Source organism: Anarrhichthys ocellatus, unplaced genomic scaffold (genome assembly GCF_004355925.1).
Source record: "Anarrhichthys ocellatus isolate YVR2014 unplaced genomic scaffold, GSC_Weel_1.0 scaffold126, whole genome shotgun sequence".
Classification (NCBI taxonomy): Eukaryota; Metazoa; Chordata; class Actinopteri; order Perciformes; family Anarhichadidae; genus Anarrhichthys; species Anarrhichthys ocellatus.
This window is the reverse complement of record NW_022280156.1, coordinates 518,799-542,764: the sequence shown is the minus strand read 5'-3', so window position 1 is coordinate 542,764 and position 23,966 is coordinate 518,799. Positions and strand designations below refer to the sequence as shown.

General features: G+C 42.6%; 1 protein-coding gene across 2 annotated transcripts; it reads left to right on the top strand.

Moving 5' to 3' along the window:
• Positions 1-4,917: 4,917 nt before the first annotated feature.
• socs7 (suppressor of cytokine signaling 7) lies at positions 4,918-22,766 on the top strand. Of its 2 annotated transcripts, XM_031877126.1 has the most exons (10): positions 4,918-6,866; positions 7,687-7,766; positions 11,614-11,718; positions 13,516-13,650; positions 14,328-14,473; positions 15,267-15,435; positions 17,180-17,308; positions 17,654-17,789; positions 18,198-18,341; positions 19,197-22,766. In XM_031877126.1, exons 1-9 carry the CDS (start codon positions 5,302-5,304, stop codon positions 18,316-18,318), a joined length of 2,586 nt encoding a protein of 861 aa, XP_031732986.1. In that variant the 5' UTR covers positions 4,918-5,301; the 3' UTR covers positions 18,319-18,341; positions 19,197-22,766. The 2 variants fall into 2 exon arrangements, with proteins under 2 accessions (XP_031732986.1, XP_031732987.1); XM_031877127.1 differs by lacking the exon at positions 13,516-13,650.
• The last annotated feature ends 1,200 nt before the right edge of the window (positions 22,767-23,966 follow it).

The window sequence follows — 23,966 nt, the reverse complement described above, 5'->3', positions numbered from 1 at the left end:
TGTGTGTGTGTGTGTGTGTGTGTGTGTGTGTGTGTGTGTGTGTGTGTATGCGTCTCACATGTACACACATGCAGCATTGCAGTCTAGGCCTAATCGTGATCCCGTCCGTTCTCATGTAGCCGTCAAAGGAAAACATGTAAACAACAAGTGTGAGGACGAGAAGATGCAGACGGTTGAACACAACATGAGTCACGTTCCGCTCCTTCAGTTCCTGTTTTGTTTTTTCACTCACTCCTCTCTCTCCGAGTCTTACTTTGCTTTTCTACTTATTATATATTATATTATATATATTTGTTTTGTGTCAGGCTCCAGTGTCCGGCCCACAGCATAAGTACCGTTGCAGCGGCGAAAGAACAAATCTGCATTCATAAAACAATCAGGCAATTGGAATTTTCACCCAAGTTCTGCAAATAAAATCTGACACAAAAACACAACTTTTGTTTGAATCATCATCCATCAAATTAAATTACATTACCCCTTGAATTATCCAACATATTCTCACTCCCAACTTGTCAAACACCGACACTTGGTCAGTGAACCTGAGCTTTAAACTATGACGCTCTAGGTTCCCCTCTGGCGTCAGTTGTAGACGTGGCAGAGACTGCGTGGCCACTTTTCAAAATAAACTCCTGTTTACAGGAAGTTGGGTTCAGGCAACAAAACCACATCGTAATGTTTAGTTAAAGAGCGTGGTTGACTACACTCACAACTGAAGAGCAGATGAGACAAACTAAAATGAAAAGATGTAATAATCCGAGACAAGAAGAGATGCAACGAGTCAAAGTAAGAGAAGAGAAGTCAAGCTAGGATGAATTCCCTTCTTTCAGTGCTCTCTGTTGCTTTTAAAATGTTCCCCGTGAAACACTTTGTGTTTGCATGACGTGGTGCCGAACAAATTCACTACTATATTAAAATGAGACAAAAATGACATAAGCTTTAGATGCACATGACGACACAAAAAAAACAAACGTGAAACACTGCAGCGATATAAAACAGTGTTAATGCTGCTGACCTTTGACCTCTGACCTCCTGGCTGCATCACATCAATATTCAGCTCTGCAGGGCAGGTTGTTAGTTTGATTACTCCGCATAAACCTCATGTAATAGCAAGCACTGCCTTCTTCTTTGTGGCTTACATGTAAACACACACACACACACACACACACACACACACACACACACACACACAACCTTGTGCTTCTATCTTTGTGAGGGTACTCATTGACATGATGCATTCCACAGCCCCTTTCCCTAACTTTAACCATCACAACTAACCTGAACCTATTTCTAACCTGAGCCATAAAACCCTCAAACAAGTGAGTCCTTAAACTGTTGTTGGTCCTCACAAAGATAGCTGTACAAACATCAACGCACACACGTACAGTAAGGATTAATGGCCCTTCATCCACTCTCCCATCATTAACTGGATACACCAGCAGCATCAACATCCATCACTGCCGTGTGGCCAGCAGCGCCATCTGCTGGCCACACGGCATTAATGCAGCACTCCAGGTGTTGGTGTTGTTGTTGTTGGTCAGACTCACTGCTGGGCGCTGTCTGTCTGAGCTTCATGCAGTCTCAGTGGGATGAAGCTCAGCTGCTGCTCCCCGAGGCCCTGCAGCACCTCAAAAGAACAAGAAACCCCAAAATACTCTTATTTTTTTAGACTAAATCATAGTGCAAATTAGACATTATTGTGATGTTCTGGACCTTTGATATATACCTCTGATATAGAGGCATCAGTTTGTTAAAAGTTCCTCACGGTTACTTTAAAAACCTGCTGCTTTTGTTCACTGTATTTAATGAGCTTCCTTTTCAAATTGTTTTCTTTCATTTCACATCTCTGCTTATCTTTGATTCTATTGCAATCATCTTTTATTTTTCTATCCTATATTATTTCTTGTGATGTTCTTTTCTGTTTCCCTCCCGTCCTTCTGAACATCCTGTCATTGGCTGTGTTTCCTCACAATAAATTCCACTCTGAGCCACTTTCGCAGACAGTTTGACTGAACGGACACATTCAGAAGATCATCGAGGTGAGGAGCCGCCATGTGCTGCAACAGCCCACCTTCACCCCGTTACAGTGCGGCCGTCTTGTACAATGAGCTGTTGTAGGACACATTTGAGAAGACGTTTACATGTAACGCCTGCAATCAAGCTTGTTTTATGTCCCGTTAAAAACTAGACACACATTTTTGTTGATTTTAAAGGCAAATGTGTGATTTTGAGGTTCATATTTATACTTTGTATTTAGATACCTCCTGTTTTGTGACAGCAATTTAGATAAAGTATGGATGTGATCTATATTCTTTGCACCAGAGTTTCATAAGAAGAGGATTAATAACACAGAAAAGATGAGACAACTCTCTGAATGCAGAGCGACAGTCCTCTGACGGAGGACTTCATCAACGTGTTCTTAACTCATTCAGATATCTGGGAGAAAGCCAGAGAAAAAACACTTCTACTCTCAACACCTCATTAAACGTGAGCGATAAAAATAGTCCTGGACACATTAAAGTAGGTGGTGTCAAAGTACTAATACCACACTGTAAAAATACTCTGTTACAAGTAAGTCTATAGGATAATGTAATAATAGTTTGAAATAGCTGATTATAAATATTATTTTACATTTAAAGTCTCACAACTCATTTATATGCAGTCATGTTTTTTGGGGTGTGTCAGTGTTTTTTGTTTGTGTTTAAAAAGTATATATGACAACTCACAAAAGAGTACTCTGGTAGTTTAATATTTCTCCTTTACAAAGTCAGGGAACTTGAGAGAAATTGATTTAAAAATAAATAAATGGTTAATGTTGACGCAGCAGTGAGATATTGTGACTTTTAGTACCTGTAAAAACACTGATCTACACTTCCCATGATGCAGTAGGGTCTTTCATTAGACCCTCCATTAAACCTTGTCTCCAAGAAATTACGAGTACCACTTTGTTTTCCTCCATCATGCTGTGGTGAGAAACATTTGTTCACAGGCCAAGTTTCTACGAGTGAGTAAAGCATAATATTTGTGTCGCACCAGCAGCCACGAGGACCACGAGGAGGTGGTTGTGTTAGTACAAAGTTTACGTTCAGGGATCCTGCACTCTGCTGCGTAAAGGCAACACAACTGTCGTTAAATAATTGGGAAAGATGGTTTTCATTAAAGTTAATACAAGGAACTTTAATTTAGTGTTGATATCGGCGGTCACTGTGGATGAAAGCGGTAGTGTTTCGGAGCGCTATGATCAGGTCAAAGTGTCAAGTTTTCCAATACATTGGTTTATGCCCAAATACCTAATCTAATGGCATTCCCATGAGCCCCATTTCATTTTTCTTAGTATTATATGACACTTTGTTTAAAGCTACAGTAAGGAACTTTGATTTTGTGTTGATTGTGGCGGTCCCTTTGGACAAAAGTGGTAGTGTTCTGAGCACCAGACTCTTTAGAAAACCTCTCATTTTACTGCAGCAGGGTCTGACAGTCTGCCCCTCTCAGTCCTGGCTCTGGTTCTGGTGCCTCCCTTCTCTACAGCGGGTCCAGCAATATGTCCTGGATCTCCAGCAGCGTGGAGTCGGTGTTGACTCCCAGCGGAGCAGCGAAGGTGAAGCTCTGCTCCTGGATGGAGGAGGAGACGCTGCTGCTGCTGCCGGGAGCTGAGCTCTCCTCCTCCAGCCGGAGCTTCAGACTGCAGGTCCTATGCTGCAAAGAAGCCGGATCTGGGTCTGTCCGTGGTGGACCGGTCTCTGCTGGAGGATCTGGGTCTGTCCGTGGTGGGCCGGTCTCTGCTGGAGGATCTGGGTCTGTCTGTGGTGGGCTGGTCTCTGCTGGAGGATCTGGGTCTGTCCACGGTGGACCGGTCTCTGCTGGAGGCCCCTCTGGAGTCTGAGCTGAAGGAGTTTCTGGTGAACCTGCATGATTTCATCAGATTTTGCACAGAATTCATCGTCATATGCACCGATAACAAGCATTAAGAACAACTATAGATTTAAATAGACTCTCTTCTCGTTTTAAGTATTGCAACTTGTTCCTTTTTTAAGAAATGTAAAAGCTTCAAAATTCACGAGTGTGGTGTTTACTGACTCAAACAAATCTCTTTAGCTTGTGTCGACCACAGACCTTATTTCAGGCGTCTATCCAAAAACCCATTAAAAAAACCTATTGACTTTTAGACCACAGAACCGGAAGTGCAGAACTTCAAACTCATTTCAGGGTTTAAGGACTCATTCCTGCAGCACTCTATAAAAAACACATTTTCTGTATAAACGAGTCGTGTGAAACCCAATTTCCAGGAGGACAGAGTTGATCTTTCAAACTCCCGACACTAAACTGAAAACACTGTAAGACGTCTTAAACCCAATCCATGACAACCCTGATGACATCACTATGACATCATCGGGGAGGGGGGTGCTCTATAATATTTGCAGTGTAACTGCATTACTGTTCCAATGAAAATAAAAATATTTCTCCAAATATTCTGTGATGTATCTTTGAAATATATAAATTGTTGTAGTTTAGAATAGATATGAACTTCCCACTGACATTAGTTTACCAAAAAAAAAAAAAGATAAATAAATAAATAAATATAAGAAACCCCAAACACCACTTAAAAAATATGAGCATTGGGTCAGAAATATTAAAATATTGCAGATAAAACCTACAAAAATGTAAACTTGCACCGCAGAAACACGACAGGATGTTGATCCCTGACTGAATCTTCTAGAAAGAGGAATACAGTATTTTTTTTATTATTTTTATTATTATTATTTTATCACTGTCCTTTTTTAAAGAATGGAAACCGAAATCAGCTGTTCAGATGTGGCGCTGATTTAGGTTCAGCCCTGTGATATTACAACAAAAAAAAAAAAACGCCACAGTCTTAATTTATAGTTCCCATCATCTGCGCTCATAAAGCGGTATTATGGGGCTGAGCGGAGGAGGAGCGGGTGGGGCCTGGCTGGGAACACAGAGGCAGACTGTGGTCACTGACCAGGAGACTCTACTGGCTTTTATTCTTTACTCAAATCAGACCGCATGTCTGACCCAGGGGGTCCGCCTGCTGCCGGGAGCGAACTGCGCTCATTTTCCCCGATATTTACCAGATGGATGCTGAGCTGTCGTTGAGGAGGAGGAGGGATGAAACAATCGCCTGATATATTTTTTTGGCATTTTCGCTCATAGCCTACTTATGGGAGGCAGCGGCGGCTTGGCCCTTTCTTTATTATAGGAAAGAGATCTCCGCGGTTTTGCTATGTGAAGAGCAGATCGCCCTACTCATTTCTCGTTTGGCGATTCCCCGAGGAATAAATTATGAACAACGCGCAAGATATGTCGCCTGATTTCGTGTTGATGCGCCTGGTTTCCGCGGCCGAGGACGACCGCTTGGACGCGGAAAACGGGAATCTGCCGCCGGGAGGAGGAGTGGTGGTGGTGGCGGGGATGGGGATGGGGAAGGAGGTCCTGGCTCACAGCGGCGTCAAAGCGGGCTTGGATATCAGCCGAGATCTGACGGCGGGCCTCGAGCATCCCGGCGGACGCCTGAACAAAGCCCAGCAGAGCGGCGAGGGCACGACTGCACCTGACTCCGGGGTGACGGAGAGCCGAGACCCGCTGTCCGCGCCTCCTCCGCCGCAGAGCCCCATGGAGGCCCAGGGCTTTGACTTCGCCCCCAGCCCCGGCCTACGGCCTCAGCTGCTGGTCTTTTCCAACATAATGCGGAACGGGGAAGGGATTTTGGAATTAGACCGTCGGAATCAGCCGAGGGATGCTCTGGGTTTGGACCAGAGCCCGGGGTCTGGCCGCTCCGGCCCGGCTGTCAATAACAACACCCTGAGTCCCGGAGACGTTCAGCAGCAGGACCTGCTGGACCGGACGTGGGGAGCGCATCCGCCGGTCGTAACCGCGGGGATGCAGGGAGCTGCGGAGCTATGCCGCCGGCACCGACTCATCACTACCCCGCCCGAGTGGCCCTTGTTGACGGAGAGATCCAACCCTCTCACCGTGATTGACTCTAAATGGGGATGCGCCTCTAGGGACAGAGAGGGAGCCGTGTTTGAGCTGGCCCGACGGTTCGGGGAGCTCGGGGTCGGTGCGGTGCCCAAGATGCTGCTCAAAGCTGGGGAGCTCCCGCAGTGTTCGTGTCAGGGTGCACACAGGCCGGCAGGAGGGGGAGTGGAGCCCGGAGATGACCCGACAGAGACCAGCGATGCTTTGTTGGTCCTGGAGGGACTGGGGAGTGGGGATGTTGCCGGCCTGGGCATGGACGAGTGCCCGGAGGGTGAGCCGGATGATGAGCATGGACGCCGCGAGTTTTTACTCAACAGGAAACGGGAGATAGTTCAGAAAATGTCCGGGGCTTTCTCCATCAGCAGCTTCCAAGCGGAGCTAAGAAGGCAGGTGGAGGGGATGGCCCCGGCGGCGACCGAGGCGGCGGCGGCAGCGCACCTTGGCGCGCAGGTGTGCAGCCTCCACGGGAATTTAGCCAGCCGGCTCTCGCAGGTAAGCTCCGGGGATTCAGAGGTTGTCGCCCAGGTTTCGGCCACGTCTCAGTCGCACACGCCGGCCCAGAACTCACCGTGGGCCACAAGCCCGAACCCGAGCCAGGCGTCGACTCCCAGGAGGCGGCCGGAGCGGTGCGCCAGCGCGCCGCGGACACCCACAGGGTGTTCCGCGGGCGGGGAAAAGACGCTCAAAGTTCCGGGGAAGTCCAAAAAGGGCTCGTTAAAGATCCGCCTGAGTAAACTGTTCCGGACTAAAAGCTGCAGTGGCTCCAACCACCTGCTAGACAAGAGGCCCTCGGTGACCTACTCAGTGTCTTCTGCCGGGAGTCTGGTGGACATGGCGAGCACCGCTGGCGCTGAGCAGGACGCAGACAGGTGAGCAGCTCTACGTGGCCCTAAACGGCCCAAGATCGGTCCTACAATGTGATATTCTTATTCCCCTCTGTCAGTGAGAAGAAGATCAAACCCTACCTGCATGGATGACACAGGAATCATTACAGGGAGCGACCAAGGCCGAGATGTGCCATTGTACCCACAAATATGTGCATTATGGTGTCCCTTTATGAGTTTCCTCTGTTGTGTTTTGATTTTTTATTAGAACTCCCCAAAATGTGAGTCCATAAAGTGAAAAAAGATATAGCCAATAGGTCAGGAAGATTTAAGGAGGGGGAAGATAAACGTTTAATATTTGAAAAGAAGCAAAACATTTAGGATGTACTGATAACTCATTCAGAGTCCAGACATGTTTATTACATTATTTTTGGGGCAGTCTTTCTTTCCTTGATTGAGCTCCTTCAACTGGCACTTATATTCGTCCGTCCCCCTCAGACGTCCCCAAAAAACGTTCTCAGTGCTGCACGTTATTAGATGCAGAGATTTTCCAAACCTTTGTGGCTTGCCACCCTCTATATCCCTCTCGCTGCTTAGTCATTATTCACAGCATCACACTGAAGGAAGGCTATGATTAAAAAACATAGCTTCAGAAGTCTTGACTGCCAGAGCTGAGAGCATCAAACAGAAAAAAGTTTTTATTTTAAATAAGCTGCAGGACCCAAAACTGCCTCATACTGGAGAAGAAGCACATTTTCTGAACCTCTGCAGTGACTAACACCTCTTCTTCTCTGCACTCTAACGCTCTTCTCATGTTCTTCTTCTTCTTCTTCTTCTTCTGCATGTCTTGATGTCTGTCCTGCAGCCACAGCCAGCCCAGACTGACCAGGGCCCACAGTGCCTTCTCCCCCGCCTCCCTCGTTGCCTCCCTCTCTGCTTTCACTGGTAAGGGCTGCTCGCTGCTTCGGTTGTAACTCTTTGTTTCCCCCAGAAAACACTTTCTTTGTTTCTTTGGTAACAAACAAAAAAAAAACCTGTTGACACATGAAACTCCGCTCCAAACTCTCTGCAACTCAAGATTATTTTCATGTTTCATGATTATCAGAATTACCTTTATTGGCCAAGTATGTGAACACATACAAGGAAGTTCTTTTGCATTGCTTTTAATGTACTTACACAGAAATAGACATAACAGCAAAGAACAAGCACAACAGAGCCGGACGAATTAATGTAAAGAACTGACAGGACTATTATGTACACAACTATTTGAAAAAAAAGAGATGTATAGATAAAAAAAGATAAAAACATTTGCTATAAAATCACCAAAAACCAACAATAAAACTAAATGTACGTTAATAGTTTCATCTATTAATTAAATGTCAGAAAACTATGAAAGAAAATACCTGAAATAGCTTTTTTTCCCACCAATCAACAGTCCAAAACCCCCAAAACATTCTGTTTCCTGCCACAGAAAACAGAGGAAGAGGACGTCTTTTTACCAAATGAGAAAGTAACTAACGCCCCATGATTCACCGCGATACTCAGCCACATCCTCAAAGCGGAGACCTTCTCACTATTCCTCACATTGTATTCACAGTTTTGAGACCTACAGCGTGTTAAAGTCAAATTATGTCTCTTTTGCTATATATGTATTTATAGCGTAACGTTTTTAGTTACGAAAAGCATGATGGTGGAAAGCTTATCTTCTTTCCTATCAGTTGACGCTCGTTGTCTGAATCTTTGTAGGTACACGAGTAGATAGATAGATAGATGTATACTTTATTCATCCCCAGGGGGAAACTTGTATTGTATGAGTACACTAAGTGACGGTTGGGACAGTATTGTTTTTAGTCTTTGGTGCAAATCTTTTCTTTATAATTGAATAAGATCCACTGCAGGTCGCTGAGTGAACGTTCACTCAAGTGGCTGCAATGATATATTCCAACTGAACCGCGGAGACAGAATTTTGGGGGAAACGCACTCCTTTATTTAAGCACAATTGTGCCTTTCATGTATGTTTGTCTCTAAAAAACGTAATTAATTGTTAGCAGATCGCCGTATCTGTTCAGGGATCAAATGATCTTCACTTCTGTTCAAGTCTTTGAGTAATTGAAGGTTCTTTGGTGTCGACCCCGCTCTCCCCTACATCTTCACAATAGACGCAGCTTCATGCTTAAAAAGAAGTCCCTAAACGAAGAGGGGATCGATCGCTTTTCATCAGCATTTTATTCAATGTTCCCATGGTAACATTGGTGCGGTGAGTCAGCATTGAGAATGAGTCAGCATTTTTTGCACTTCCGGTTCCCTCGTCTCGAAGTCAATGTGGTTGTTTTTTTTTAATGGGTTTTTGTTTAGATGCTTGAAATAAGGTCTTTAAGAGATTTTAACGTTTTGTTCTACGACATAAAATAGGTCAGTAAACCTCCTCTGGTGAATTTAAAGCTTCACGTGTCTTTAAGGAGAGTCTAAATGAGACGACTAAACGTCCTCACTAGAACACTAGTCCTCCTTTAGCTTAGTGATGGAGACGTGAAGTCATGTGACCGTGGTGGAGCTCCTAACTTTAACTTTCTACTTCTGGAGATTGTATTCACGCTTCACAGAAGATTCATTTCTGCAATAATCCAAAATCCAAAGAAACAATCCTGTTGTTGTTTTGTTGTTGAGGGAAACAGTGCGATGCTAACTCCCTGCAGCACTCTATAGAACTAAAGTAACTTCAGATGTATTCGTGTTGTTTTCTTGATTTGGTTATTCATATTTTTATACTTGCACCTTTATAGATATTTCATATTTGCAGTCCTTCCCACGTTGTACCGCAGCTTCTGCACAACAATACAAAATAAAGTTCCATCTTCTCTTAAGAAACAGCCGACAGATCAAACACATCTCTATCACCCTATATTACAACGTTTTAACTATACTTTTATAAATGTGTCTGCTGTATTACATCTTTACACCACTGTAGCGTATCGTGGTGTAAAGAAAACAAATATCATTTTCTCAATGTCTTTAATGTACTTTACTGGACTACTTCTGTTTTGTGCTATTCTTTACTTCTCCTCCACACTTCAGAGGGAAACATTGTACTTTTGACATTTATCTGACAGCTGGAGTTGAGTTGCATCTTGTGATTTAAAATATAAAACATGTGAGGAGCTCATGAGATTTGATGGATTGTCATAAAACAAACAGCTCAACTGTATAAAAATCAGTTCCATCTCTTTCTACCAAAACATAGTTTATGAAATATTATGGAAGAATTAATACTAATGGCTTATTCATCTTCAACACAGAGACAACTTTTGGGTTGCCATACATTGACTGTTGCGTCCACCTTTATAAGAACCTATAATTAAGCATTTCCACTTTTGACACGCGTACATTTAGCTGATAATAAAACTTAATAAAGGTATAATATGTAGTCACATAGTTGGTTACAGACACAGATACAGACGTCACCACTCATGTCTAGTGGGTCATAAGTGGTGATGAGGGATTATCTTTGTATCGGTCTATACATTGTTTTTTAGGAAATTTTTGCATATCTTTAAGTACAATTGTAACGGGAGACTGGAGTATTCTTAAACTATGGTATTGCTATTTTTCACCTGCCAATACACTGACTCGCTTTCTTGCTGAGAGTTACACAAGAAGATCACTCTCATGTCTGTTTGTTACATATGAAGCTACAGCCAGCCAGCGGATTAGCTTAGCTTAGCATAAAGACTGGAATCGGGTGAGAAAGCTAGCTCCCAAAGATAACAGCTCCTATGTGAAGATGGTTAATTGCGTAACGCGTTGCATCTTGTTTGTTTAATATGTACAAAAAAGAAAAACGACAAGTAGTATAGTTGTATTACTTGTACAGAGCCAGGCTAGCTGTTTCCCTTTGTTTCTAGTCTTTATGCTAAGCTAAGCTAACCAGCTTTCATATTTAACAGACGGACATGACAGTGGTGTCGATTCTCTATTCCTGTAAATTTATAATAATTCACAGTAAAGTAAAGAAAAGCATTTGTGGTATTTGTAAAGCTGAGACCTTTAGCTGTTCTCACCAGTCAGACGCTGTAACTGGTGCACCAGATAAGACAAGACACAAAGGGCCTGTGGGTGAGGAGGGCGAGGAGGTCTGCAGCTCAGCTGGCTAAACATTATTCAGCTGACTTTGTGAGAATCGTCCCCACAACGTCCGCAGGGCTTCAGAGGTACGCTCTGGAGTCCCACATTGCTCGTGGATCTCAGTTTCGCAGAAAAGAATCCACTCCTTGAATGTGATGATTTTTGTAGTTTAATGAACCACCAATTAAAACAGAAACATTAAAGCTGCACCATGCTGGTGATGTTGTTTTAAAATAAATCTTTTGGTGTGTACTAGCCGGTCTGTGATGTTTCACAACCCCCACACAAAAACAAGATGCTAGAGGAAGAGATCTAAAGTGGGGGAGTCCAGCTCTCCCTGCTGGATTTGGCTCTAACGCTTCAATGTGTTTCTTTCGCTGCCAGTGAAACATCCCCAAACTGCAGAATATCGTGAACTGTGAATCTGCAGCGCCTCAATTAGCCGGGCTGGGCCGCTCTTCTTCATTGCGGTGATTTAGGCTGATTAGCTGGGTGTAATTTTCCATAAACATCCTGCCTGCTTGGTGCAGCTTTAATGGCACTTCTGCGGCACAGACGAAAAAACAACACAGAAACACAAACCCGCAGTACTTTCTGCACTCACTGTCTTTAATTCACTTTTCCTATTTCTTCCTTTCCTCCTCCTCTGTTACTTTGTCCCCGGCTTCAGGTGAGACAGTCTCCCTGGTGGATGTGGATATCTCGCGGCGAGGGGCGAACACGCCACACCCTCCCACACCTCCCCCTCCTCCACGCCGAAGTCTCAGTTTGTTAGGTACTTTTCTCTCCCTCCTGTCTGTCTCTTCTTCTGTTTCTCTCCTCATCTCGTTTTCGTCAGACACATACAAGGATACAATATGGTGGCAAGACAGCAGTTTAAGCCAAACTGTACAGAGTACTTCAGCCTCTCTACGTTTAGACGAACAGGAGGCTCCTCTTGGTCATATTCTTACTTGTCAATTTGGTTTGTGGAAAGACAGATACAGATTTTGTAATCTGCTGTAATCTGATTGGGTCGGCTTTGAAAGGTCAGCTGCAAAGTGCAGATTTAATTTAAAATCTGAGAGCAATGTCTCAATTGATGAGCTTTGATTTAATTGTTTGTTGTTTGAGGGACAGCGACAGCAAATGCACAAGAACCAAACCCCCAAATCAGAGGTCACCACGAATCGATAGGAGACTAATGCATGAATACGGGACAAGGAGTTTATTGTAAACACTGAAATATGAAGAGTGATATTCCTAGATGTCAGGGCTTTCTTTGTCTAATTTCTCTGACCTTTCAAATGCATATCTTTGCTCCGAGCCTGGTGTTATTTTCTGACCCACATATGCAGCTGACTTCAGCATCCTCTTGGTTTGCTTTAAAAGAAAAGGTCGGAAATATTATATATTTTTGTTACCGTCTACAAAATGCCACGAAAAGACCAAAAACCGACAATGTGTTAGTCTCAATACTTTCTGACCACTGATTGTATATAGTTTAATTTAAAAAAAAAAAAAAAGACTAAAAGTAATTTCCTAAAACAGCTGGTAACGGTAGTTTTTATCAAACATACAGGAGGAAATCATGCATTTGTTTAGGGACTATTTTCAGCGGCGGATTCATTTGGTGCTCTAGTGAATATTTGTGGCAGCAGGATGATGTGTGTGTGTGTGTGTGTGTGTGTGTGTGTGTGTGTGTGTGTGTGTGTATGTGTGTGTGTGATTGAGTCAAAATAAACTGCAGCGTGTGTGTTAATATTGATGAAGGAACAACAGTGAGGCTCACTGATGTGTTTTTAGTAGTTGTTGGACAACAATAGAGGAAGGTAGATTCGATACATTCATTGTTGGTTTTGGTCTTTTTGTTTCTATTTGTTGACGTTACAAATAGAGAAACTGAGTAAACCCATCAAATAGAAGAATATTTATTGTTCAATATTAAGAAAGAGGTGAAGTCTTTTAATTTGGTGGACTGAGGCTTCCTGTCTGATGGTGCTGAAAAGCTCTATCCTTCCTTCCTTCCTTTGTTTATCTTTCCTTCCTTTTGACCTCTCTCTCTACTTCTTTCATCCCCTCTTGAAACTTTCTTTGTCCTTCCTCCTTCCTTCCTTCCCTCCTTGCTTTCTCCTTTTCCTGCTGTTTTACCTCCGTCCTTCCAACCCTCTCCTTTTCCTTGCGTTCTTTCTGTCTTACCTCCTACCTTCCATCATCACCTCTCCTGCCCTTGTATCCTTCCCACCCTCCTTCCTACCTACTTTCCTTGCTTTTGCCCTTCTTTCCTGTCCTACCTCCTTCCTTTTTACCTTGCTTTCTCCTCTCCTTCCTGTCATACCTCCTTTCTTCCATCCCTCTCCTCTTCTGCTCTTGTTTCCATCCTTCCTCCCTTCCTTCCTTTCCTCCTTGCTTTCTCCTTCTCTTCCTGTCCTACCTTATTCCTTCCATCTCTCTCCTCTCCTGCTCTTGTTTCCATCCTTCCTTCCTTTCCTTCTTGCTTTCTCCTTTTCTTCCTGTCCTACCTCCTTCCTTCCATCCCACCCTTCTCCTGCTCTTGTTTCCTTCCTTCCTTCCCTTCCTGTCCTTCCTCCAGATGACATAGCCGGGCCTCAGCCTGGGCCTTTCCTAGTGAGTGTCATGGGCGCCTCCCTGCAGTCCCTCCCCCTGCCTCTCCCTCCTCCTCCTCTTCCCTCCCACGCCACCATCCAGCACAGTCTCAGCCTCAATGGTAAGACGTTTCGTTGAATCTACTCCATCGCTTCCTGGCGCTAAGCAGGAAGTGAGCGCCGCTGTGGAGCAAACGAAGCAAACAGAGTCTCTGGTGTAGGAGATGAAACAATCGATGGATCATTTACTTCCGAGATGTTTATCACGAAGCAACGAGCTGATGGGAAAAGTGACCAGTCGTCTCTTCCATGCTCTCATTTTAATGCACTAAATGTATTTATGTTCATATGAGCTGGTTTCAAAATCTAAGAATTGTGTTAAGAAATCAATTTATCATTTAGCATTTGCATTGATTTGTGGAAAACTGTAAATACAAATAAGAACTTTACATTTTATTTATTTTGTGCGCTGTGATAGCACACCATACGTAAGTGTTATTGATTGATTAATGATTAGTGCAATACTGCATGTGAGTGGGTCCTAATATCACTTGAAGTCAACCAGCTGGGGTTCTTAATGTTAAATACACGCTTAACAGCATGATGGGTTCTTCCAAATATCCTCGCAGTTTCCACAAATACGTCCAAATACGGTGGAAAATAGACAGCAAGAATGTATGCAGCTGTGGCATTGTTATAATATATATATTTTTTCTGACACTAAAATAAAAAAATAAAAGAAAGATTTTAAATTTCTGGTCACCTTTAAATGTTCTCTGACATTCTTCCTCTGATTTAGACGCCTTCCTTCGGGCCCTCCCTCAATCGACCCCGTCACCGGCTAATGCTCCGCCCCCTTCCAGACATGCCCCGCCCCCCATGTTGTGCGCCCTGCGACGGTCTGAAGCCAGCAACTTCACCGCCAGTCTGAGAGAACTGGAGAAGGTAAGACCCCTAAAAGATGATTTCATTTCCTACGTTCATATATTATCATGTATGTCTTTTATTTATGGGTGGAGCATGTTGCATTGTGCATCTTCTGAACTAATGATTATTTTCATTATACGAATCTTCTGATTATTTTCTTATTTCATTTATTAATATTTGATCAAAAAACATCCAAAAATGCAAAAAAAAACGTGAGGGTTTAGTTCTGTCCCACTGTCAAATCATCGAGTGTTTGAGGCTCTCTCACAGACATTTTGAGCCCTCTATGAACCCTTTCCGTAAGTCAGCATTAGATGCAGACTTTGCGTAAGGGAATTACCCACAATTCATAGCAATATGACGTTAAACACGGATTAACAGTGGAAGCTTTGAAGCTGGAGACATAAAAACAAAAGGTAAACAAAGATGGCACATAAGTGTTCAGTCTGGCATATTAAATTTACACTGAAACACTAAGGATTAAAGATGGAACATAAAAAAACAGGAAAGCAGAGAAATACAGTATATGACACAGATTTATTCATCAAACACTTTATTTTGTTATTCAAGCTGTTTGGACAAAAATGGATAAAGGCATTTTAATTCTACACAAACCCGACTGTGTGCCTTTGATCATTTTTGTGAAGGAGACAATTTCTACTTTTTTGAGACAAGAGTTCAGCCCAATGAGGCCTTCACGGGATTAATTAAAGGAGTATAACATCAGTCGGCTAAAAGTTTGAACCTAAAATCCTTTTGAGTCGTGTTTCTCGCAGGGTTTCCTGAAGGTTTTTGTTTGGTTTCTCCCCAGTGCGGCTGGTACTGGGGTCCCATGAACTGGGAGGATGCAGAGATGAAGCTGAAGGGGAAACCGGACGGGTCCTTCCTGGTCCGAGACAGTTCAGACCCCCGATACATCCTGAGCCTCAGCTTCAGGTCGCAGGGAGTCACACACCACACACGCATGGAGCACTACCGAGGTGAGACACACACACACACACACACGTTTGTACTCACACTTGACAGAAGGATGGACAGCAATATTGTGGATATCCTCACAGATGAATGTGTTCACACGTAGTCTGTACAGTTCTAGATTTTCAGCTGCAGACACTTGCAGGTGCGCAGATGATGAAATTCATATTAGTTTAACTGTTATAGTTTATAGTTTAACCCAAACATCACAGCCACCTGCCTGACCTTTACCCTCAAACTAATCCTGACCCTAAACCTAATTATTGTAATGTATATATAGGTATATACATTACAAAAAAAAATATACCTCTCAATGTATAACCTAAAACCAAGGACCAGATCAAATGTCCTCATTCACGTAAATGTCCTCCCTCAAAGACACTCATTAACATAATGCATTCCCTGACCCGAACCCCTGACCCCTAACCCCTGACCCTAACCATCACAACTAATACCCGACCCTAACTTAAACCTAAAACCTAATTATAACATAAGCCTTAAAAATCAGGTCTGAACCCTCAAACGAGCCTTTTGAAGCGAAGACCGGCTAAAATGTCCTCACTCCCTAAACATACACACACAAGTAGTACACCCACACAAAATAGACAATAGAACAATATGAATATTTCCCGTCACAATTATCCTGGCCAAAATAATTACCGATATGATCTTTCTTACATGATAATTCCGGGATTTTATACTCTGCAGCATTTTCTCCAAAAACAATGTTTAGACTCGTACAAAAATAATTCCTCTCAATTATCACTTGTGACCTACTACGAGTGTGTGGCAGTGTCTGTATCTATAAACACATTGTTCACACAGCAACAATAACAAGAACATAACAATAGGACATCCAAACGGCACATAGAGAAACAACAGAGCACAGACACATCAAAATAATCTCAAACATGACGTTGTAAAGATCCAATAAGGTCACACTACGACGCCACATGTATGTTTGCACACGTGTGACAAGCTACCAAGGTGACTCATGAAAGATAGACACACACACACACACATGCATACATAAACGAGGCTCTATATTAATGAGTCACCATAATAAAGCTATAGAGTCATGCCTGGAAAAAACATTCATTATTCAGACATCCAGCCCCGACTGACACAACACATCCACATCAACGCGATCATGTGTGCATGAACGCATCGGGGCCTGACGGGAATCGAGGGCAGATAAACAACCACCGAGCAGTCAACAGGAAGTCAACAACCACACGCAGCAACTTATTCAGAGGCGTCTATTATTCACTCTGCACGTGTGTCGCCGCAGAACAGCTGGTTGTAGATTGCAGGCTTTCTGTCCAAATCAGAGGCTTTTATTCTGAAATTCTTAGTAAAGTTTAGTTTATTTTGCACAATTTAATAATAAAATACAGATAGAGATATAATATAAAACCTGAAACAAGGAATACAAGGACAATAACACATAAAGAAAGTAATTACAAAAGAACAATTAAATAGTCTTTTAAGCATCTTTTGTAACATTTTAGAGAGGAACATTCTATAACAAACATTCATTTGAATGGATTGCTATTAAATTTTGATTCAGATTTTCAAAGCCCCCTCAGGATGAATCCCAGTGATTCAGAGTGAAATATCTTGACAGCTATTAGATGGATTGCTGTGGAATTTGCAACATATATTCAAGGTCCCTGGAGGATAAACTCCACTGACTGTGGTGAACTTCTGACTTACTTCTGATTTACATATGTTAAAATGCTTCTCCAGGGACGTTCAGCTTGTGGTGTCACCCGAAGTTTGAGGACCGCTGCCACTCGGTGGTGGAGTTCATCGAGCGAGCCATCATGCACTCCAAGAACGGGAAATTCCTCTACTTCCTCCGCTCCAGAGTCCCAGGTAAAAATATGGGTCATATATGTCTGCACGCAGCCTCCTAGCCGATCAAAAATGGATGTGGTGCTGCCACTTAGTGAGAAGTGCTTTGAGAGACTCTGTCTGTATGTCTGCATGCAGCCTGAGCATCATTTATGATTGTGAGAATGCATATACAGTATATGTGAGGGGTTCAAATTATGCACGTGTCTCCAGGCGAATATTGTATTTTTTGACTCTACTATAAACACAACATATAGAGAAACACCAGCTTCATCCTTTAACCGGAGAAATGTGTGTGTGTGTGTGTGTGTGTGTGTGTGTGTGTGTGTGTGTGTGTGTGTGTGTGTGTGTGTGTGTGTGTTGCAGGGCTTCCTCCCACCCCGGTTCAGCTGCTGTATCCCGTGTCTCGCTTCAGCAACGTGAAGTCACTACAACATCTCTGTCGCTTCTGCATCCGACAAATGGTCCGCATCGACCACATCCAGGAGCTTCCACTGCCCAGGTACTCATTCAAATGCTGCACCTGCTCAAAATATACACTTAAACTAATGTTAACTATTTTAAAGCTCGCATGCAACTGTGTCAGGACTTCCGAGGAGTCATCCAAAGTCTGCCTCCGCCTCTTTGATACTGAAAGGACTTTTGGTCTTGCTATATGAGATTAAACATGAGGCTCTTTTCTCACAATTAACCGTATTAAGTTGATTCTATAGACTCTAACTTTTAACTTCTTATTGTGCCACAGAAGGTTTGTTACTTTAAAGATAATTGTGTTGTCTAAATGCTAACACTCTATGCTATGTTGAGTGATTTGTCATTTCACAGTAGAAAATGTACTAATATGACAAACACAGGGACACTTGGCTGATTGCTGACTTTGTTTCCCGCGTTTGTCGTCACTTCTCTCCAGACCGCTAATATCCTACCTGAGTAAGTTTTATTACTACGACCCCGAGGAGGAGACGTACCTGTCAATCAAGAGCATCCGGAGGGTGGTGGGAGCAGCGCAAGAGACCGAGTCGCAGACGTAGCAGCAGAGATCTTCTCAGCTCAAGTGAGTGTCAGTTGGGTGTTTGTGAATATATATATATATATATATATATATATATATATATATATTCAGTGAATTTGACTGCCTCACTTCTTTATCGTCTTAGAGACACACTTCTCAATTCCAGGTCCCCATGTCCTTTTAAAAATTGTACCGTTCCTTCCGGTTTGCTGTTCTATAGTCAGCTCTATCAAAGCACAAAAAAACACAAGTTACATTAAGATAATGACCAGGCTGCAACCTCCGGTTCTGCCGAGTAAAGCCAATGTCTTAAAACTTGCATTCTCTCTAGTGTCCACCAGGGGGCGACTCCTCTGGTTGTATAGAAGTCTATGAGAAAATGACTCTACTTCTCTCTTGATTTATTACCTCAGTAAACATTGTAAACATGAGTTTATGGTCTCAATCTCTAGTTTCAAGTCTTCTTCAATACAGCACGATGTTCATTTAGTACATTATGGTCCATTTAGAATCAAACAGACCATAAAGCAGGGGATGATTTAGGGCGGGGCTTACAGTGATTGACAGGTCTCTACCAGAGACGTATATGGCGTCTCTACATCACTCCTCCGCATTCCAAATATGGTCACTTCATTGGTTGCGAAAGAAACAACATGGCATCGGCCGTATTCCAAGATGGCGACGGCAAAATCGCCGAACTTGACGCTTCAAAACATCTGTCCACAAACCAAAGAGTGACGTCACGATGACTACGTCTTATATACAGTCTATGGGTGAAAGGGAAAACGTAGTTAATCATGTGACTATAACGATGAATTCATATGAAATTTTGTTTTCCTAATATATCTGATAACATGTAAAAGCAGCTTTAACTTTGCACCCCGTCTCTCTGCCCAGGTTTCTGTATGGAGGACTGATCTGTACTGGTCTGCCAGTCTTCCAGCATCAGCCAATCAGAGTCCCTGGATGCCTCTGGGTCTCCAGCTGGACTCGGATGGACCGGCCTCTCTCTTGACTTGGACTAACAAAAAGAGGGACGAGTGTTTGCAGCTGGACGGCGGGAAACCAGTCATTGAGACATTCAGGTGCAGAGGACTCAGCCTCGTCTTCAGAGGGACTGCAGACATGTTCTCACCTGCCAAACGTGTCGGTTTGAAACAAAAGGAGAATTGTGAACTTCATTGGCAAAATTTCCCGAAGCTACTGAACTGGACTTTTAAAACACACAATGCACTGGTCAATTTGTACAACTGTTGTTTGCTGCCGTTTCCTTGTTTTCCCTTTCCATGCTGTCAAAAAGAGGGTTTATGGATTACAAACTGCCCTCAGGAGAGATGTACACACAGAGGCAGGGCAGCAAGAGAGCAAGTCACCATGTTGGAGGACCTATAATCTCATTTTGGGGAACCTGGTTTGTTTTTTTCTGCCTGGAAATAACTAAATTGTAATGTTAGCTACAATGCTAATGTATTGCAGATGTATATTAGACATATCGGACATAAAAAATTGGTTTGAAATTGAATTCAATACTCAATTCTATTTCTCTATTTTTGCTTGTTTTACGCAGACGGATTTGATGAAATCTTAACCTCATCTTAAAGTTTATACTTAAACATCTCCACGTTTTGGTGTTTTGTTTGTGTTTTTAGACTGATTTTAAGACCGAATTGCCATTTAATTTCCCTTAAACAATTAACTTCGACAAAAGGATTTCTGTTTAGCGAGAAGGAGTGTTTTGTTTCGCCTCAACTACTTAGTGAGAGATGGATCTGTCCCACTGATGTCGTGTTAGCACGGAAGTTGCGGTTGCTAGCAGATCCACTTAGTCCAGTGACGTACAGCATGTGTAAGTCTCATCCCACAAAGTCCTGACTGTTCTGCCATTAGAAACAGCCTTCAACGAGCACAACACCCACATCCATTTGAACCCGACACGTGGGTGGTGATTCAGGCATCTGGAAACCGACTGTGCTTTACTTCTCCTTAATTGGTGGGTGGAGCTTCGGGCCACGCCCACATCAGTGATGTCACACCAGGTGTTTCTTGTTTAGCTTTCAAATGGGAATCACCAGCTGTGACGTTGTAGCCAGATGTGCAACATGTGAGAAAGTTTTCAGCCCACAGAAGTTAAAGTTTTCTTTCCTCTTTGACTTCATGGAGACAAAGCGCAAAAATATTTGCCGCCACAATATGCAACCAACAGCTAAAACGCTAACAGAAATACCTTTAGCTAACTAAAAACAATAGATTTCAGCTCTTCAAACGATTATTTTAACACCGTATCTCTACCAGGGGTGCAGTTGATAAATTAAACTAAAATGATGATAGGGTAAGTTAGCTGTTAGCGAGCTAATGTTAGCTTACTGTAGTTAGCTAAGGCACTTGCAAACATAAAACTGCAGCTTTGTCATTTTTTCCCATTCTGTAACACAAGTTGCATCGTCTGTCCGAATGTTTTAGCTAACTGACATATAGTTAGCCTAAACATTCCCATTCTTCTTCTTCTGTATCCTCTATAAACACTTAGTCCTGGGTTCATTACCCTGTTGGTAGTGCATCCCACCACACAGCAGCTTTTGGGCATTTGTCTGTTGAAGATGGCCCCTCCACACAACACAAAAGCTGCGTTCCACATCGTTTGCTTTTTCTCTTTACTTTCAGGACGTACTGCAACGGCCCTTAAAAAGTACGTAGTGTTGCATGCAGTATGAGTTTAATTGGGACGTACTACTTCCACCTTGAACTTCGCAAAAAACGACCAGATATAGTAGAACATACAGCATACGTCACTTTCTCATCTTTTGATGTCACTCCTCTAACCTGGTGGATTGTACCTTTGTTCATTCAACATTCTCTGAAACATCTGACTCTCCAAAGAAAGGAAACACTCCACCTTCAGATTCTGTTAGATCAGTTTCAGATGTCTGAAGATATTTTGGAATGTCGTAATGCAGTGATTTCCTACATTTCCCAGAATGCCCCTCGACCACCATTCGATGAGTGCTGTCGTTTTAAATCTTATGAACCGCGTCTGATGCTCACAGCACCACATGTCCTGCAGCTGCATTGCATTCTGGTCTATTGAGGCTCTTTTCGGTAGATTATTTGTTATCTGTTGCTCTTACGTGACATGATGTCCACAGCTGCTGTTTACATTTCAGCAGGTGTTCATAGAGACAGTGAAAAATACACCGAAGAAATGCAATTTAAAAAAACTAATATCTCATATTGACACTGTTTTATTCCAAACAGCTCTTTGGAATTGAAGGAAAAAATAATGCAAAACAGAACTTCTCTATAATGTTAAGATGATAAAACTTATTTTATTTTATTTTGTTCTTTCATCATCAAAGTCCACTTAAGAAGAGAGTTTTTGCAATTAAATCTCAAAACGAATGTGGAGTTCACTTGCACAGAAACAGTTTTCTGAATTCGGCTTTGCTGTATTGGGGAGTTTATGAGCCTCATTTTTCCCACAATGCCTTGCCTCAGAGTGTGTATATCTGCCGTGACTCATCTCTACCTGTCAGTTTTATTTTTTGACACGCCCAGGTGTGTTTTGCTGAAGCGGACTACTGGCTCAGTGTTTTCAGTAAGAAGAAAAATAAAACAGGTGTGTGTGGCATTGTTTTTTTTCATTTGAATATTTGAATAACATTGATTTTGGAGTCTGAACATGTTTCAAGCTTTCATAATTATATTACAATAAGAAAACAACAATACAATGAAGGGCAGGATGAGGTCCTGTTTTAGTTATCTGGATTTTTAAGCATTTATTTTGTCTATAATATATTTTTAACGTCTGTGTATCTTGAGAAATATACATTTAAGGTCCACCTTACTTTCTGACACGGCCTTGCTCGGCGTGCGGAGCTGCTCGGTTGTCATGGAGATATGTTTTGATGAATGGATGAAGTCTATACTTAGGTCACTGTCATAACCATCTCCATGGCAACTGAACAAAATGCAGCATGATGGGGTTGAACACTTCAGAAACAAATAGAAAGTTTGACTTTGCCATGAGATTTCTTTTTTTTTTTTTTTTGGTCTCGCTGCTGTTTGTGAAGTCAAGAATGAACCTTTAAGTGCTCCTTTAAAGCTCCTTTTAGGCAAATCTGGTTTTAAATGTATTTTTTAGCTTAAGAAATAGGAACACTGAATTCATAGGTTTATCTGAAAAGCCTAAAATAGACACATTCTTATATATTTGGTTTATAAGATACTAAAGTCTGACGTAAACAGCGGCTTGAATGTGTAAAAAACGATTAATTGGTCCAAATTGTAGCTGATTGTGACTCCATTTAATTGACTAATCATTTCAGCTCAACACTATGTGAGTTAACACTGTATCCATGCTTAACCGCATAGAAACTGTTCCATTTCTTTAACGGCAGCCGTTCACTTTGAAATGTTTAAAGCTGAATACTCTCCGGCTGATGCTCGGGCTCGCTCGTGAAGCTGGTGAAATGAAGAAAGTGAGATATCCCAGTTAAATTATGCAGCTCTTTCTCTCCGAGACTCTCCACAGAGGTGCCTGGGGAGACGTGATAGACAGTATCTGCATCCTCCACCGCTAACTACAGCACACTCGAGGTGAAGAGGGAGAAAAGTGCTTTATAGCTAAAAGCAGGACTCTCGTTGCTATAAAGCACTTTAAAAAAAGCAAAAAAAAGAACCTTGTAGTGATGCAGGGAGGATGAACGGATGGGGGAAAACAGACACGACTATATGGTGAATAAGGTCAAGTGCACTCTATGGGGGGTGGGGGTGGGGGTGGGCGGGCCTATAAAGGGCCCTGCATGCATTGTGGATGTGAAAAGAGTGATCCAGTGAGAAACAGGACAGCTCATCGTTTGGCTGAAGACGCTGGAGGGCAACTCAGCCGATGTGGCCGACAGACGGGACTGACAGCCACGACTGGAACGTTTCACCCACAGGCTGAGAGCCGGGCTCGTCGGGGTCGTGACCGACACTAAACCGGAAAGACAAGTGCCGAGTCCTCTGTGTTCAGATCTGGTCTGAGTCCAAGTGAGACACGTCTGAGCTTGAGTCATGTTTGTGAGAAGAAAAAAAAAGGAGTAACAAAAAAAACACTGATTTAAGTTTTAATTTGAATTCTTTGGCTGTTGGGACCAAATGCCAAAAAGCCATTTATTGTTCTACTATTGTGCAGGTTTGTGTTGAATAACAAAAGGATTCGACACACAACAGGCCTCTGCATGTTAGAGCCAGGCAGTGGTGCAATGTACCTTCTGTACTTAAGTACACATTTGAGGTACTTGATGTCATTTTATACTTCTACTCCACATCTCAGAGGGGAAATACTGCACATTAGTACTCCTCTACATTTATCTGACAGCACTGATTACTTTACAAATGATGATTTTGACACACAAAATACAGGAAGAACTGTTTTGAAGATGTTTTTGTTAAACGACCCAACGGTTTATATACAAGTACAGCTGAGATGATCCGTCGATTGACAGAAGATTTACTGTCATTTTTCATATAAAAACATTTCATGGTTCCAGCTTCACAAATCTGAGCTATTGTGCTCCCTTTTTAAAACGTTAATGTATTAGCAATAATAATAATGAACAAAACAAACATTATGAAGTCACTTTGGGCTAATTGTGACGGCTTTTTTCACTTCTTTCTCTTTTTAAA

What these genes read in the sequence shown, in the direction of transcription:
- socs7 (XM_031877126.1), top strand. Translation starts at nt 5,302, where the DNA reads ATGAACAACGCGCAAGATATGTCGCCTGATTTCGTGTTGATGCGCCTG. An exon ending in GCACAGTCTCAGCCTCAATG is followed by an intron (nt 13,651 to 14,327) that starts GTAAGACGTTTC and finishes CCTCTGATTTAG; the next exon opens with ACGCCTTCCTTCGGGCCCTC. An exon ending in CCTCCGCTCCAGAGTCCCAG is followed by an intron (nt 17,309 to 17,653) that starts GTAAAAATATGG and finishes TGTGTGTTGCAG; the next exon opens with GGCTTCCTCCCACCCCGGTT.